Source organism: Octodon degus, unplaced genomic scaffold (genome assembly GCF_000260255.1).
Source record: "Octodon degus isolate 3935 unplaced genomic scaffold, OctDeg1.0 scaffold00036, whole genome shotgun sequence".
Classification (NCBI taxonomy): domain Eukaryota; kingdom Metazoa; phylum Chordata; class Mammalia; order Rodentia; family Octodontidae; genus Octodon; species Octodon degus.
The window spans coordinates 2,109,803-2,126,163 of record NW_004524612.1 but is presented as its reverse complement, the minus strand read 5'-3'; the positions used below and the strand labels follow the sequence as shown (position 1 = coordinate 2,126,163).

The 16,361-nt window shown below is 46.0% G+C and overlaps 1 protein-coding gene and 1 pseudogene across 1 annotated transcript; both read left to right on the top strand.

The window, feature by feature from the left end:
* Positions 1-1,117: 1,117 nt before the first annotated feature.
* On the top strand, positions 1,118-10,395 carry LOC101567992 (tripartite motif-containing protein 60-like). Its single transcript, XM_004630718.2, has 4 exons — positions 1,118-1,330; positions 4,330-4,457; positions 5,486-5,557; positions 8,657-10,395. The coding sequence occupies exon 4, from the start codon at positions 8,977-8,979 to the stop codon at positions 10,393-10,395; it is 1,419 nt and encodes a 472-aa protein (XP_004630775.1). The 5' UTR covers positions 1,118-1,330; positions 4,330-4,457; positions 5,486-5,557; positions 8,657-8,976.
* A 4,926-nt stretch (positions 10,396-15,321) lies between these two features.
* LOC101586095 lies at positions 15,322-15,677 on the top strand (annotated as a pseudogene).
* The last annotated feature ends 684 nt before the right edge of the window (positions 15,678-16,361 follow it).

Below are 16,361 nucleotides of genomic sequence, written 5' to 3'. Positions count from 1 at the left end.
AAGCCGGAAGGCCTTGGGTTCAATCTGCAAGCGTTATTAGGGTCCATACAGGCTCTTTATTCAGCCATTGAAGCGTCCTCCATTTGTCCCACCAATTCGTAATCATTCCTTAAATTTTCCCTACAAGTCACTTTCAGAGGAGAGAGTGGGGAAAGTGACCTGGTGGGGTGAGTCCGTGCAAAACCCCTCCCAGTTCCTCCTTCATTCTCAAAGTGAGCTTCCCTCCATCTTCCCACCCTGCCCCTCCAGGCTACTGAGGCAGTTTTCCTACCCTGCAGTCTGCTTCTTCACCCTGGGAGAGAGAAGCAAGCAGGGTGTGAAGGGGTAGGTTTTGGGAGGTTGTTGTTGTATGCATGTTTTGTTGGGTATTCCCAGACAGTTCAGCCTGGACTCCATTTAGCCCAGGCTTGCCTTGAACTCCTGAGATCCTCCAGCCTCAGCCTCCCCGCAGCGCCACCCCTAGTGCTAGGACTACGGGTGTGTGCCTAAAACCAGCCTGCTGGGCGTTGAAGGCCAGCTTGAAGCGCAAAGCCAGGCCCCATCTCAAAACCAAAACACAAAACCACCCCACTGGGCAGAAGTTGTGGCTTAGTAGTACTGTACTCCACCATAACACACAAATCACTGGGTTCCATCCTCAGCTACGCAAAAAGAAGACCTAAAACCAGCCTGCAGTCTTACTGCGAGCTCCTGGTAGCTCCTCGCACTAAAAACATTGTCATAGGAAACTGAAAAGGTCGAGACAGGAGGATTACTGCCTAGGCAACACAGCAATTTAGAAAGACCTAGAGGAAACTCTTTGTCTCAAGGAAATAAATGACCACCACAAAAAAGTCTGGCGATGTAGCCCAGTGGAAAGGCCTGAGTAGCCACAATACTACACAAAAGAAAAGGATCTGAGAACGTTGCCAAAGCCGCAGGGACGAGGGACCCGCCGGGTCTCAGCTATCCCACGCCGAGCACCGTAGGCAGGATCACTGCGCATGCGCGGGCGCGTTCCCGCCCAGATCCGCATTCCCATCATTCACAGCGCTGCCGCAGGGGAAGCTGGGAGCCGCATGCTGACTGGGCTTTGGCGCGCTCACTCGCGGCACCTCGGAGGTTGCCTCTCTACGCTGCGAGTGTTGGGCAGAGCCTCGGGCTGCATCTCCAGTGAGCTCCGAGCGCCGGGAAAGAGGCCAAGCAGCGCCTGGCCTGCCGCTTGCTGAGCTGGAGCTCCCGAGCGAGCTTCCGCCGTGAGCCAGGACGCGGGCGGCGCGTGTCCGTGGCGGCTCTCCGTTCCTGTGGCGGGCGCCGTGCAGACTACGGCTTCCCGGGCCGGCTCATTGAGGTGAGTGAGAGTGCAGGCCGCGGGGTGGGAGCTTTAGTTGGGCAGAGTATCGGTGCAATGTGCAGTGAGTGGCTGCGTTTCTCAGAGCCTGATTGTGTTTGCGGTGGGAGCGGGAGCGGTGGCCGTGGCCCGGAGCCCACGCTCGCACGCCACCGCCGCGACCGGCCCAGGCGCCTCCTTTGAGCCTCAACAGCGGCTGGCTTTTTGCTCGCTGCGGTGTTTGTAAGCCAGGGTCTGGCCTTGAACTCACAGTGTAGCCCAGGCTGGCCTCGAACATGGTGGGAGTAGAGACGTGCACCCCCTTACGCGGCCCCTTACGAGGGTTTTACTAAGGAAGGCACTAGCTTGTTGTGCAGGTGAGCGGGCTTAGGATCAGGCATGTTGAAAATAATCTGTTACGATGATGGCTGAAAACTGAGATCTGCCGTAGATTTAGTTTACTCATCACTTAAAGACAAAAGCGCACCAAGAACGTTGCATTCTAGAAAGGATTTGGATACATTAGCTAAAAGATAGGTCAAGTACAAAATGTCGTCTGTAATATATAATAAGCTAGTCTGAGATCTAAGTTTTTATTTTCCTGAAAGCAGCAGTTCTTGAATTGTGATTCCCAGGCAAGCAGCATCGTTTGGAAACTAGCTGGGCCTGATGGCAAATACCAGTAATAGCAGCTACTCTGAAGGCCAAAGCAAGGAGGAGCAAAAGTTTGAGATTAGCCTGTGCAATTTATTTTGTTTATTTTTTATTTTCTTTGGCGGAACTGGAGACTAAACTCAGGCCCTTGCATTTGCCAGGGAAGCGCTTATTCTACTGAGCCATCTCCCTGGCCCAGCCACTGCAAGTTAGGCACCCAAAAAATATTTTTTGAAGACAGGATATTATTTCAGACTGACTATGAACTTTCAGTGATTGTACTACCTCAGCCTCCTAGCTGCTAGGATTACAGGTATGTGCTGCCTCACCCAGCACAAAATAAAGGTGGGTCTGGTGGTGTTCCTTGAAAGTGCTTGTCAAACTTGTGCTGGATTGAGTCACCACTGGTGCAAAAGAAAGGAAAGACCTGAATCACACACGGGAGGAGCTGGGCATGGTGGCACATACGTGTAATCCCAGCACTCAGGAGGCTAAGGCAGGAGGATCTTAGCGAGTTTGAGACCAGCCTTGGTTAGAAGTGAGCTCAACGCCAGTCTGAACTGTGGAGCAAGACCCTGTCTTAAAAAGAGGAACCAAAAGAAACGAAACTGGGGGCGTGATCTAACAATCTTTTACCCCAACCTTCAGGTTTGGGTGATAGAAGCTAAGGCTTCTTATAGCAGTGCAGGGCATTAAATTACTCTTAAGTAGAAAACTGAAATGTTTATGTTTGTATTTGAAAATACCGGTTTAGCTGCTGGTTTAGTAATTGGTTGGAGGCACCTCTGTCTATCCAGGAGGTAAGACACGGTTAGTTTGAAGTGGATTAGTTTGAAGTGGAGAAAGTAGTGACAGCACCTGCAGGGCTTCTCTTCTCTGTTCTTGTTGTGTCATGATACTGAGAGGTAGAGAAGACTGGTGTGTATGCTTGGGAGTGGGCAGCGCAGTAGGCCCTGGAGGATCTGATGTCCAGGTGCTAGAGCCACTCTCTGTTCTAGGTATTCAACAACATTTTGCTTTGTTTTGGTTTTTTGGTGCCAGGAATCAAACTCTGGAGGCACATAAGCCACTGAGCTATCTCCTCAGCCCTGTGACAACGGTTCTTATAGTGCATATTTTTGTCTGCAAAGCAGTTGTTCACATTACCAGATATATAACCACGTAAAATTGGCCAAAATAAAAATTTTAAGCATTAACTGCTCCTTTCAAAAAGCCAATAGAGGGCTGGCGAAATAGCTCAGCGGATTAAAGACCCTGCAAGCAGGGGCTAGGAGTTCAAGCCCTGGACCTGCCGCGTTGGCCACACCCTCAGGGTACACTGAGACAGCGAGACTGGGTGTGGTGCTGCACACCTGTAATCCCCACTCTTGGGAGGCTGTAAACAGGCGGATCACTACAAGTCTGTAGTAGTGAGACCCTGAACAACTTGTAGACCCTTCCCTAAAATAAAAATAAAAAAAAAAAAAGGAAACTAGTACTACAATCATCTTAGCTATTGCTTTGGAGCAGTTTCTTTTCCTTTCACAGTATCTGTTGTACCTTTCAGATTTTATTTACTCTTTCAAGTTCTTACACTAGGGAGATAATTCATGTTTACATATGTTGGTCTGACTTATTTAGTTTGAGTATAGAGCCCTTTTTGTGCATGCTTCCTTTTTTAAGAAAAATACTATGTATTTTTTTGAGAAATAAATGTGAATAAGACAGTTTCACAGCTAATTAATAGGACAGTTTTGATAATCAATACTTTGTACATTGTTATCTTCTTAGTGGTTATCCATAGTAGTACTATGTATTTTTGCGGCTTTATAATTTTTTCAGTCTTGCTCCACAGTTTGTCAGTTGTATGACACTGGGTGGGATTCTTAAAAGTTCTTCAGTCTCAGTTTTTTTGACCATTCTCTGCAACATCCCCCCAATTCAGCATTCTGTGTCTGTTGAACTCTTTGGGTGAGTTCAGGGCAGCCTGGGCTACATAGCAAAACCTTGTCTCCAGAATGGATTAAGGCCCGGAGTATGTGGCTCACTGGGGAGTGAGCATTAACCTGGCACAGGCCTGGGTTCCACCCTGAGAGTCAAGTATATTTATTTTTTTGTATTTATTTATTTATTGGCAGAACCAAGGATTTAACTCAGACCCTTGCACTTGCCAGGGAAGTGCTTAGTCTACTGAGCCTTCTTCCCGGCCCCTTATTTTATATATTTTAATCATGGTAACCACACATAGTGTGGGCAGAGTGAGTGGTTTTTAAGAGACATTGTGCTTCTTTTGTGGTGGTTCTGTTTTAGAATTTGTACATGTTGAATATTTTTAATTAAAAAATAAAGATTTATTTTGAAACTCTGTCCCTCTTCTCGTTCCTCAGTGTGATTTTCTTGGAGCACACTTAACACCAAGCCTGTGGGGACATGAACACTTGGACTAATCACTAAGGATTCAGCATCTAGATGAGACAGCAGCTCTTAGGTTGATTAACATCAGAGTATGTAGCATGTAAGTAAATATACATTTACATGCCAGGAATGGTGGTACACACCTGCAGTTCCAGCACTTAGGAGGTTGAGGGAGGTGGATCACTGCCAGTTTAAGACCATCCTGGGCTACATAGTGAAAATATACCTATCTGTATTATAATGTGTATATATAATATACATTTATATGTATATATAAACAAATTTATATGTACTTTTCACAAAGTGGTCACAAATACGTTTTCAGTTTTTTAAAATGTATTACAAGAATAGATACATTGCAGTTAACCTTCCCAAAATACTCCTTACCTTGAACATTCTTACCCGTTGGAGCCAAGGAGATGGCTCAGTAGAATAAGCGCTTGTCTGGAAAGCGGTTGATTCAAGGGCCTGAGTTCAATCCCTGGTTCTGCCAAAAAAAAAAAAGAACATTCTTACCCCTTCCTTGACTGTGCCTCTTCCTGATGCACTTTTGGCAGTCAGATCTGGTGAACAGGTGTAGACAAGGATGTGCTGTCATTTTTCTGTCATCTACTTTTCCCTTAGGCAGCACTTGGCTCCAACACTCACTGTATTTTTAACTATACCTATCAAAGACACTCATGAAATGAAAGAGAACTTCCAGAACTGCTTTAGAAGTGGCAAGAATTATGGGTTAAGTGTGTTCTGAGGGAGATTAATGGCAATATGTGTTTTACTGTTTAATTTTAGCATTGTATATTTTGATTCCACCTCATATAACTTAATGAGATATAACATGGTTTAATAGAAGTGTAGTTGTCCATAGGTATCCACAGGGTGTGGTTCCAAAACCCCATTTGGATACAAAAATCCTTCCATGCACAAATCCCTTCTGTAAAATGGTGTAGAATTCTAATACAAGCATCACACTCCTCCTATATACTTCGAATCATCTGGATTGCTTAAAATAAACATAGTATATAGCATGAATTGTATGTAAATAATTGTTGCTCTATTTTACTTAAGACATAATAATCAGAAGAAAACCTACATGTTCACTACAAGTGCTCTTTTTCCCCAATATTTCAGTCCTAGTTTGGTTGAATCTTCAGATTCTGTTCCTGAGGACATGCAGGACTAACTATATGTGCGTTTGGCAAGGTATGTATGAGTTTTTAGGTTGTATAACATAGGCATGTGAACTTTCTTGTCATGCATATGTGAAATATCAGGGATTATGGCATATTATGTTTCATTATATTTGTGCTCCCCCCCCCATTGAACTCAGGCCCATGTGCTTGCCAGGCAAGCACTTCCTCTACTGAGCCATCTCCCTGGTCCCACTTCTGTACTTTCTTAAACTCATTTAGCCAAGTGTTTTTAACTAGTTAGGTAGCAGGGGTGGAGGAAAGCACAGCTGTGTCAGGTATTCCTTTTTTGTATTTTAGGGAAGGTTCTACAGGGTGTTCAGGGTCTCACTAGTAGGTCATACTCTAGTGATCCACCTGTATACAGCTTCCCAAGAGTTGGGATTACAGGTGTGTGCTGCCTTGCCCAGTTTCAATTGCTATCTCAGTGTGCCCCAGGGGCAAGGCCAGCAAGACAGGCCCTGAGATCAACTCCTGACCCCTGTACCTGCTTGCAGGCCCTTTAATCTGCTGAACTATTTGGCAGCCCTTTGGTATTCCTACCTCTCATTTTGTATTTATTCTTACTGTTAACAGTGCCAAAATGAATCGGTCCATTTTTTCTGCTTCCAAATAAGTGATGTAGACATAGAAAGATGGCTACAGTTCTGTGAGAATGCATTTACTAATTTGCCAAAGATAAGCATTTAAGTTCTTGGTAGGTTCAGCTTTTACAACTTTGAGGATAGTAACTCCTAGCATATGGAGTTGTTCTGATCATTCACTTGAATCCGTACCTGCATGGAAAGTCCATAGCATAGTGTCTGATGTTTAGTGAACCTTAGTAAAGAGCATGTGCTTGGAACTTTGTGTTCAAAAAATACAGTCTGAGGAGAGAATGATGGAGTGGTCTAAGCAATAAGTAGTTTATGCCTTTTCTTCAAAGCCAAGTCTGTTAGGAGTTCATTCTCAGATGAAGACAATGAAACACAAAGGGCTATTAATGGTAAGCTAAAAGTGGGAAACTTTGTCCTTGCTTATGTGATGTTGTTGTTTGACTGGTTGGTTCGAGGTTTTTTGACACTGGGTCTCATTATTCAGGCTGACTTTGGATTCTGTAACCCAAGCTGGCCTTGAACTTGGGTCTTCAATCAGCCATAGTGCTGGGGTTACAGGCATGGGCTGCTGGGACCTACAAGCTTTTTTTTTTTTTTTTTTTTTTTTTTTACTTTTGAACTGATTAAATCTTTAACTGTCATTTAAGTCTGTCAGTGCAGTAGGGCATAGTGACACATGCCTGTAATACCAAGCATTCCAGAAGCTAGAAGATCTCAAATTCAAAGGTGCTTAGAGCCAATTAATGAAACTCTCAAAATGCAATCTTAAAAACCCGAGGATGTAGCTGATATAGTGCTTGTCTAGCAAGTATGGAGCCCCAAGTTAAAGTATGAAGAAGGCTGGGCATGGTGGTACAGTACATACCTATAATTCAGCACTGTGGATGCTGAGGCAGGAAGATCATGTGAATTCAGGGCCATCCTGAACTGCATAGTGAGACCCTGTTTCAAAAGGACAAAAATAAACATGCGGCATATAGACCTTACTGGATCCATATTCCAGTGTTTCTAACAGAAAGTACCTCTGGCTAAGAAAGTAACCAAAGGCTAACTACCATTGGTATACTATTATAGTATCAAAAGGATTATTTTTATTTTATATGTCAATGAAAGATTTTAAGAAGATACTTGGATTTTAAATCACACAGTAAGTAGTTGAACCAGGATTCAAATCTGAGATCCTCTTAGTAGCGTTTATCTTTTTTTGTGTCACAAGCTCATGAGTGCCAGGCATGTGCTGTGACACAAAGCTACATCCCTGGCTCAATTTCACTTTGAAAAGGTCACATTAGGTTTCCCAGGCTCGCCTCATGCTTGCAATCCTCTTGACTTGGCCCCCTAAGCAGACAGGGTTATAAGTGTTGCCCCTGCAGAAGTACAGCTTCTCATCACCTATTGCTCTGATAGCTTTGCCTGTACAGACAGGGCCAACACATAGTCAAGCCTTTTCTGTAGGCATAATTTGTACAGGAAAACTCCTTGCACTATCATAGCTTTTTGTTTTGTTTTCTGCTGGCATGAAGAAAAAATCTTTGTAGTAAAAAAAGTGCTCGATCACCAAGACAGAACCAGTTTCATTTGTCAGAACTGGGCATGTTATATTATTCATTGTAAGGAAGAAAGAACTGAAAGGGTTGAGAAAATGTTTCCTAATAGCCAAGTCTAGTGTACATATCAGTAACCTTATACTCGGGAGATTTGCAGTCAGGGCCAGCCGGGGCAGCTCTTGACACAGCAAGGACCCTTTCAGGGTATAAAATGGAATAAAAAAAAAGAAAGCAACACTGAGGCTATAGCTCAGTGAGAAGGGCCTGGTGCTGGGGAAAGCTGTCCAGAGAGGGAGAAAGGGAAGAATATTGCATTCACAGGTAGATGGCTTGCACACTGGAAGGAACTCCTTTTGCTTAAACATCTTTCCGGTTGATGTCACCAATTGTTATCCTTTTGCTACATGTGTAGGGTGTAGGGGGGTGCCTTTTTTTTTTTTTTAATCTTTGGGATTGGGTCCTGCTGTGCAGTTCAGGCTGGCTTGGAACTCACTTTGTAGTCCAGTCTTACCCCTGCCTCACGGTGATTATCCTGCCTCGGCCTCCTGAGTACTGAGAGTATAGGCATTCACCACCACACTTGGTATATTTAGTTGTTGGGCATTATGAAAGTCAATTGCTGCTCCATGGTGGCACACACCTGTAATCCCAGCACTCAGGAGGCTGAGGCAGGAGGATGTTTGAGAGTTCAAGACCAGCCTAGGCTACAAGGTGAGATCAAAGCCAGCTTGAACTTCATAGCAAGACCCTATCTCAAAAAGACCCAAGAAACGAGGGAGGGGGAGTGAATTGATGCCATCCAACAGGTAGTGCTTCTATTTTTCTCTGTGTATCTCCTAAGAATATTTTTTTTGTCTATAATGATTTTATTGTACCTAATTTAACACTTAAGCTAATGACTTGTATGAATGCTTTCATACACTTGTGATTATAGAATCAGCATTAACTGAAACTTCTTTCTTATCACAGGAACAATTCCTTGTTTGGACCTGGGGTTACGGTCTTGAATAAGAACTGTGAAGCTGACTTCGGAGGATTGAGCAGGAAGAGCAGCCACCTAGCTGATGTGCGCGGATACGAAGTAGGGTGCAGGCACCAGGGCGTTGCTAGGTGCAGACTTGGAAGCTTAGGCGTAGCAGGTTAAACAGGCTCTTGGAGGCCAGTAGAGCTGGGCGCCGGTTGGTGTTTGAGGTGGTCTAGAAAAGGACACCCCCTGCTTCCTGGGCTGTACGTTCTGAATCCAGGCTTATAAAGAAGCATTTCCTTGCCCACTGCCTTTTTTAAGTTCCATGGAGCTGGCAGCAACTTTAACAGACCTCCAGGTGGAGGCCAGCTGTCCCATCTGTCGGGGGTACTTGAGAAACCCAGTGACAATCTACTGTGGGCATAACTTCTGCCTCGCCTGCATCACTGAAGCCTGGAAGGATCAAAAGGGCTATTTCCCCTGCCCTTTTTGCCATTATCTCTGTCCACAAAGGAAATTGCAGAACAATTTCCAGCTAGGTAGTTTGACTGAAGTGGCTAAACTACTACCAATAAGAAGGAGTAAGAGAAAAAGGCAGGAAGGGAGCATCATATGTGAGAAGCACAAGCAGGTTGTGACTCTTTTCTGCCAGAAGGACCTGGAGGTTTTGTGTCCACAGTGCAGTTTCTCCACTGATCACCATCAGCACTATATCTGGCCCATAGAGAAGGCTGCAGTCTATCATAGGAAACAGCTAGAGAAGCACATTGAGCTCTGGAAGGAGAAAGTGGAACAGATTGAAAAGGTGATTATTATGCAGACTGGAAAATCAGTGGAGCTTAAGAAAAAGATAGAACAGAGGAGAGAAGAAATAAAGTGTGAATTTGAGCAGTTTTCACTATTTCTTCAAAATGAGCAAGAGACTACCCTTAGGCAGTTAGAAGATGAAGAGAGGGAGATTTTAGAAAAACTAAATGAAAACCTGGCAGAGGCTTCAGATCACGCCTCTGCATCAAAATGTCTATTAAGGGAGATAGAGAGCAAGTTTGTGAAATCAGAAATGGAATTGCTGGCAAGTGTCAAGAGTGTCTACCACAGATGCAGAAGTTTAAAATGCCCTGAAATGTTTTTATTCCAGTTCAAAGATTATACATACAGGCTCCCTCCACAGTATTCTGGACTAAACAAAATTATCAAGCAATTTCATGTAGATCTACTTCTTGATCCTGAAACAGCACATCGCAAACTTCTTATCTCAGAAGATAGGAAAAGTGTGCGTTACGGAAATATGCAAAAATTACCTCATAGCCCAAAAAAGTTTTATATGTGGCCAGCTGTGCTGGGCTCCAAGGGGTACAGCTCTGGTAGGCAGTACTGGGAGGTGGAGGTGAAAGACAAGCCCGAGTGGATCCTGGGCGTCTGCACTGAGGCTCTGCCCCGGAGGAAGAAGGCTCAGAACCAGCCCTTTGTAGTGAAGGAAGGATTGTGGGGGATTGGGCGTTGTGGTCACACCAGTTACATTGCATTTGGTCCTAAGAAAATTAATCTTCTGCCCAAAGTAATACCTACTAAGATTGGCATTTTTTTAGACTGTGAAATGGGTGAGGTTTCTTTTTACAATTTGAATGATAGATCTCTGATGTATACTTTCAGTGATTATTTTGGAGGAGCTCTCTGGCCTTATTTCTACACTGGAACTGAGTCACGACCCCTTAGAATCTGTACAGTAACAGATTCAGAATGATGAGCTAAGGGGCTGGGGAAATAGCTCAGTTGAATAAGCGCTTAAGGGCCTGAGTTCAATCCCTGGCTCCACAAAAAAAAAAAAAAAAGATGAGCTATTGGAAATCTTTATTTTTTTCCTGATTATTGGACATAACCAGTTAGCAATTTCAAATAGATGTAGTCAGTTTTTTTCTTCAGTTTTTACTGTAATTACTCGGATAATTTTTGTGTGTTTGAGCAGGTTCTGAAAAAATGTAACGTGCCTACCATTTGATAAATGGGGGAGGGGGGTCCTACTGGAGGTTTCCAGATAAAATATTTGGAATATGTCTGTCTTAACTGAATGTATTACTCTAGTACTTGCCAATAAAACTACATTCACGTGTTTCTATATCATTGCCTTACTTTCCTTTTAAGAATTAATAAGCCTGTACTAAACACAAGCATTCCTGGACATTTGCTCATTAAAAATGGTCCTTTTCAGCTTTCATCTGTTTTCATATATATTCCTCCGTAACTTTTCTCACGTGCTGGGAGTTGGACCAGGTCTGTCTGTGCTTGGCAGGCACTTTCCCTTTATGTTAGGCTGCAGCTGCGGCCCTAGCCCTGCCTTGTGTTTTGGCTTCATTTTGCACACTGACCATGTAACCGCCCTGCGCTCTGTCTTGGGTCAGCTGCCATCCTTAGCTCATTTTAGGGCCTGACCTGGCCTCATAATTCTGAATGTAGTTCCACATTTTCCTCCTCAGGTTTCTTCTCTTAATGCAGGGTTTCTCCTCTTTTCAATTGTGAAACCTAAGAGTTCTGCTCTGTAGATTTGCAATTGTCATTTTTTTTTTCCCTGTATTTAGGACACAGTCTCTATGTAGATCATACTCAGTGATTCTTCTGTTTTCAGCCTCCCAAACTCTGGGATTACAGGCTTGCCCCACCATGCCTAGTCTCAGTCCCCAGCTCAGTGCACCCTGGGGCAGGGCCAGCACGGCAAGCCAGGAATCAAACCCTGGCCGCTGCACTCTGCCTAAGTAGGCACTTGCAATTGTCATTTACATTAGATTAACTTGAGAATAGTTTTTTTTTTTTTTTTTTTTTTCTTTTTCCCAGTACTTGGAAATGAACCTAGGAGCAATGTACTACTGAATCTGAGTCCTTTCAACTTTGAGACAATGTCACTAAATACCCTTCAAATAGCTGAGATTACAAATTTGAGCTTTAATGCATGACTTAAGTATATTCTTTGGAAATGTTCTGTGTGTGTGTGTGTGTGTGTGTGTGTGTGTGGAACTGGGGATTGAACTCAGGCCCTCGCCAGGCAAGGGCTTGTTCTACTGAACTATCTCCCTGTCCCCTGCAGACTGACTTTGAACTCACTATGTAACCTGTATAACCCAGGGTGGTCTTTAACAGATTCTACTGTCTCAGCCTCCTGAAAATTGCAGGGATTACAGATGTGCACCACTATACCTGACAAGTGGATTTCTTAGGGAGTGTTGGGTTTTTTTTCCACAAGAGTGTCACTAGTTGAAGCCAGCCTTGCACTGAACAGCCACCGTCCTGCATCAGCCTTCTGGGCACCGAGAGGTGTATGCCACCCGGCTCACCTCCTTCTGTGTCACAGTGGATACAGGTCAGTAGCAGAGCACTTACTCAGTATGTGTGAGGAGCAGGGTTTAATCCTCTGTACTGTAAATCATTCCTGAGTTAAGTTTGTGTCTCAAAGGTAGAGTAATGTGTGAGGCTCTGGATTTGATCAGCAACACAGAAAACCGGGATATCTGAAAGGAGGCAAGGTGGTGGATGCCGGTGATCCCAGCGCTTGGGAGGCAGCAGTGAGGGTCAGTAGTTTGAGGCCACCCTGAGCAATTGTATCGAGACGTCTCAGAAAGCACTAGGACATGCAGCTCAGGGGATTGAGCCTTGCAGTTCAACCCCTGGCAGAGCAAGGAGAAAGAAATCCTGGCAAATGGCTTCATCCCACAGCGTCCCTTCGACACACTGGCAGCTGCGTCTTAGGTCCCAGTGTTCCCGCAGGCCTCATGTCACACTACTGGATGACGCTCGATGCCTCACTGTTGTGAGCCCTCCTGTTGTGTGAGGCTCTGGGCTCGGCTCACAAGTCTGCCCACAAGACAACAAGCCGGGGCTGGATCCCCAGGAGTTCTTTTTGTAGAACCTAAGATTGAACTCAGGCCCTTGCGCTTGCCAGGGAAGTGCTTATTCCACTGAGCCATCTCCCCAGGAGCGCCAATTCCACCCAGTTGGGGCAATTAGGCAAGACTCGGGCTACCAGCACTGAGGAGACAATCAACACCATAAACCATGACAGAGTTCAAATAGCAGGATGTGCCCACAGGCGTGGGTGTGGGACGACCCCGGGCTCCCTGCAGCTCAGCCCGCTCTGCTGCGTGGGAAGGGCCGGGGCACCTAGAGCTGGCACCTCTGGATGCCTGCAGGGTTGACCAAGGCCAGACCCCGCCCACAGGACTGGAGGCTCCGCCCTATCATGGGCGGGTTTGGAGGACGATGATTGGCTGTTCCAAGCCAGGTGGGCGGGGCATGGCCCAGGTCAGAACCCAGCGAATCTTCTGAGAATCCTTTCCCTTGGGCCTTGCTGGTGGGGATGCTGCAGGTCTGAGGGCTACATAGGCCCTCGTGACCTAGGTGTGTTGCTCTGCAGCCTGCAGTGACGTCCTGCGCCATCTCCAGGCTGCACAGGTGGACCGGGACACCTGGAACTCCAAATGGACAGGGAGGAGCCTTGAGGCCCCGCCCCACAGACCCTTGGACCCCGGTCGCTGCTGGCCTGTTGGAGTCAGAGCCTTGGCCAACCCTGCAGGCACCCTGAGCTCCCTCTGGTCGCTCCTCAGGGCTGTGCCCCACGATGGAACTAACCTCCACTCTTGCAGCCTGGGACCCCGTAAGTGTTGAGTCCAAGACACCTCCATTGGAGCCTCCAAATGACCTCGCCCTGCCCCCTCCCTACATGTTGCTTTTTCTCCAGTCAATGATACTGCTTTCAGTCCTGAGAAGTGAACCCAGGGCCTAGGTACTGGGCAACACTCTAGCCCTATTTTCTTATCATTATTATTATTTCGAGGCAGGGTCAAATTAAAACACTGAGACCCTGTTTTTTTAAAAAATTAAATCAGTAGTTGCCTATGCAGTGTTGCAATTTCTGATCCTCCTGCTTCAGCCTCAAAAGTGCTGAGATTACAGGCATGTGCCACCATTCCCAGCTGAAGCCATGATTTTAATCATGCTCAGTAAAACAGTTGAAAAAAAAATGTCATCCACTACTCTTGGAAAGAGAAAAAGTGTTTTGATTTTTCACTTTTTTCTCAGGCTAGTCTTGAACTCACAAGGATCCACTTATCTCAGCCTCCTGAGTGCTGGGGATTACAGGCACACACCACCACATCCAGTCTCAATCGCAGTCTTAGCTTGACCCCTGGAGGGGGCAGGGTGCAGCCGGCAGGGCATGCTGCGATCAAATTCCGGCTGCTGTGCTCCGCCTAAGCAGGCACTTTAGTCCGCTGAGCTATCCGGCCGGCCCTGTGTACTTTTATTAGCATGTGTTTGTAGTACATAATGATTATATTAATTGTGGTTCATCACACAATTAACATCACACAATGTTACCACCCTCATCTCTTGGTCCCCTTCCAATTTGCAAAAGGAAAGCGTTCTTTGACGTGTGGAATTGAAATGCAGAATTCTGGAAAGCAGTTTAGTTTTTAAGATTGTCCTAGTCTGTCATGGTGACACATGCCTGTAATCCCAGCACTTGGGAGGCTGAAGCAGGAAGATCGCCAAGAGTTAAGGCCAGCCTGCACTACATAGTGAGACCTTGTTTCAGAGGGGCTGGGGTGAGGAATAGGGGAGAGAGAAGATTATCCATTTGGTGAATTGGAATTTATAATTGATGACTAAAAATTCATCTTTTTTGTCTGCCTCGGGTTGCTACATTTTCAGCACTTATTGATTTATTCTAAAAAAAAAAAAAAAAAAAAAGGAGGCTCTCATTCTGTTGCTGAACTCGCAGGCTGTGCTTGAATTTGAGATCATCCTGCCTCAGCCTTCCAGAGTACATTGCTAGGATGACAAGTGTGCCCCACCTCGACCTAGCTCCCTTTTGACTTTTTGGGAGAGGGTCTTGCTAAATCATCATATTGCCTAGGCTAGACCGGAACGTTCAGTCAGTCTCCCTCAGTCTCCCAGATTTCCGGAGTTACAGCCCTGCACCACCACGCCTTGCAAAACATGCTTCTCAAAAGCACAATTGAGCGGGAGAGAGAGCTGAGCAGCAAATGAGCCTGCCTGGCAAGCATCCCTTTCCTTGTCAGAGGTCCCCGGGGCCGTCTCCTCGTGCATTCCAAGGCCTGAGCCTCTCCCTCCACGAAGCTCCTGGCACGGGCAGGCCCCTCTGGTCCTGGAGGGACACTGCACAGCAGTCCACATGGGACCCGGCTGGCTCTGCCTTACTCGGTTCTCTCGCATTCCTCTCCTGGAACTGTCCAGCCAACAACACGACCAAGGGGAAGGAGACAGAGACTGGGGTGCCAGATAAAAGTCACCAATCAAATTTTCAACCACGCTGGGACAGGAGGTTCTAGACAGGTCTCGGAGAAAAGAGAGAGGAGTTGGAGAGTCGCGCAGGAAAAGAGCCCTCAGGTCTCTTCCACCAATTCGGCGCCACCGCCTTCAGCTCCTTTTTTAAGACGGGGTCTAGGGCAGTGGTGGCGAATCCATGGCAGGGAGGCCGCAGCAGGTACATGGAGCCCTCTCTGTTGGCACGTGTGTCGAGTGCCCCAGACCTTGACATTGGGCAGCTGAAACATCTTCCACATCCCAAATGGATATACACTCTTTCCCTGCCGCCGCCGAGTCGCGCGGAGGCGGAGGCCTGGGTGTGTTCACGATTCGGCTTCACCTGCAACCCGCTGCCATGGCCGAGGAAGGCATTGCTGCCCGAGGTGTAATGGACGTCAATGCTGCTTTACGAGAGGCGCTGAAGACCGCCCTCCTCCACGAAGGCCTTGAAGCCTTAGACAAGCACCAAGCCCATCTCTGCGTGCTTGCATCCAACTGTGATGAGCCTTTGTATGTAAAGTTAGTGGAGGCCCTTTGGGCTGAGCACCAGATCAACCTAATTAAGGCTGACAAGGACAAGAAACTCGGGGAATGGGTAGGCCTCTGTAAAAGTGACCTGAGGGAAAGCCGCGCAAAGTGGTTGGTTGCAGATGTGTGGTGGTTAAGGACCATGGCAAAGAATCGCAGGGCAAGGAGGTCATCAAAGAATGACATCGAAGCACCTGCAGGCAGGCGCAGAGGCCCAGAGTTTGATCCCCAGGCCTGCCATGCTGGCCAGCCCCTCCCCTGGGACCCGCTGAGAGGGGAATTGAGACTGGGTGTGGTGGTGCGAGCCTGTAATCCCAGCTCTTGGGAGGCAGTAAACATGCAGATCACTACGAGTCCGATATAGTAGTGAGACCCTGAACACCCTGTAGACCCTTCCCTAAAACACACACACACACACACACACACACACACACACACACACACACACACACAAATACAAATGGATACACAGAATTCTACAACCCTTGGAGCATGCCACAAGCCACCAGAAAGTGTACAAGGAATGTTCTATCAGTGCAGCAGCTACAAGGCAAATGTCTAGGGCTGGGGAGATGGCTCAGTGGGATAGGTGCTTCCCTGGCAAGCACAAGGGCCTGAGTTGAATCCCTGGTTCCAAAAAAAAAAAAAAAAAAAAAAAAGAAAGATGGCTAGTAATACATTTTTGCAGTTTTTAAAATAGATTGCAAATTGAAAATAACTTATTTACAAACATAAATGAATATAACAATAAAAATTGTCCAAAATAAAAATGAAGAAAGAATTTACAGATCAGTCATAATGGTTCACTGTGTCAAAACCAAGAAACTTATATTCATATAATTAGAATTCTCAAAGTAGAAAGGAGTA

What these genes read in the sequence shown, in the direction of transcription:
- LOC101567992 (XM_004630718.2), top strand. Translation starts at nt 8,977, where the DNA reads ATGGAGCTGGCAGCAACTTTAACAGACCTCCAGGTGGAGGCCAGCTGT.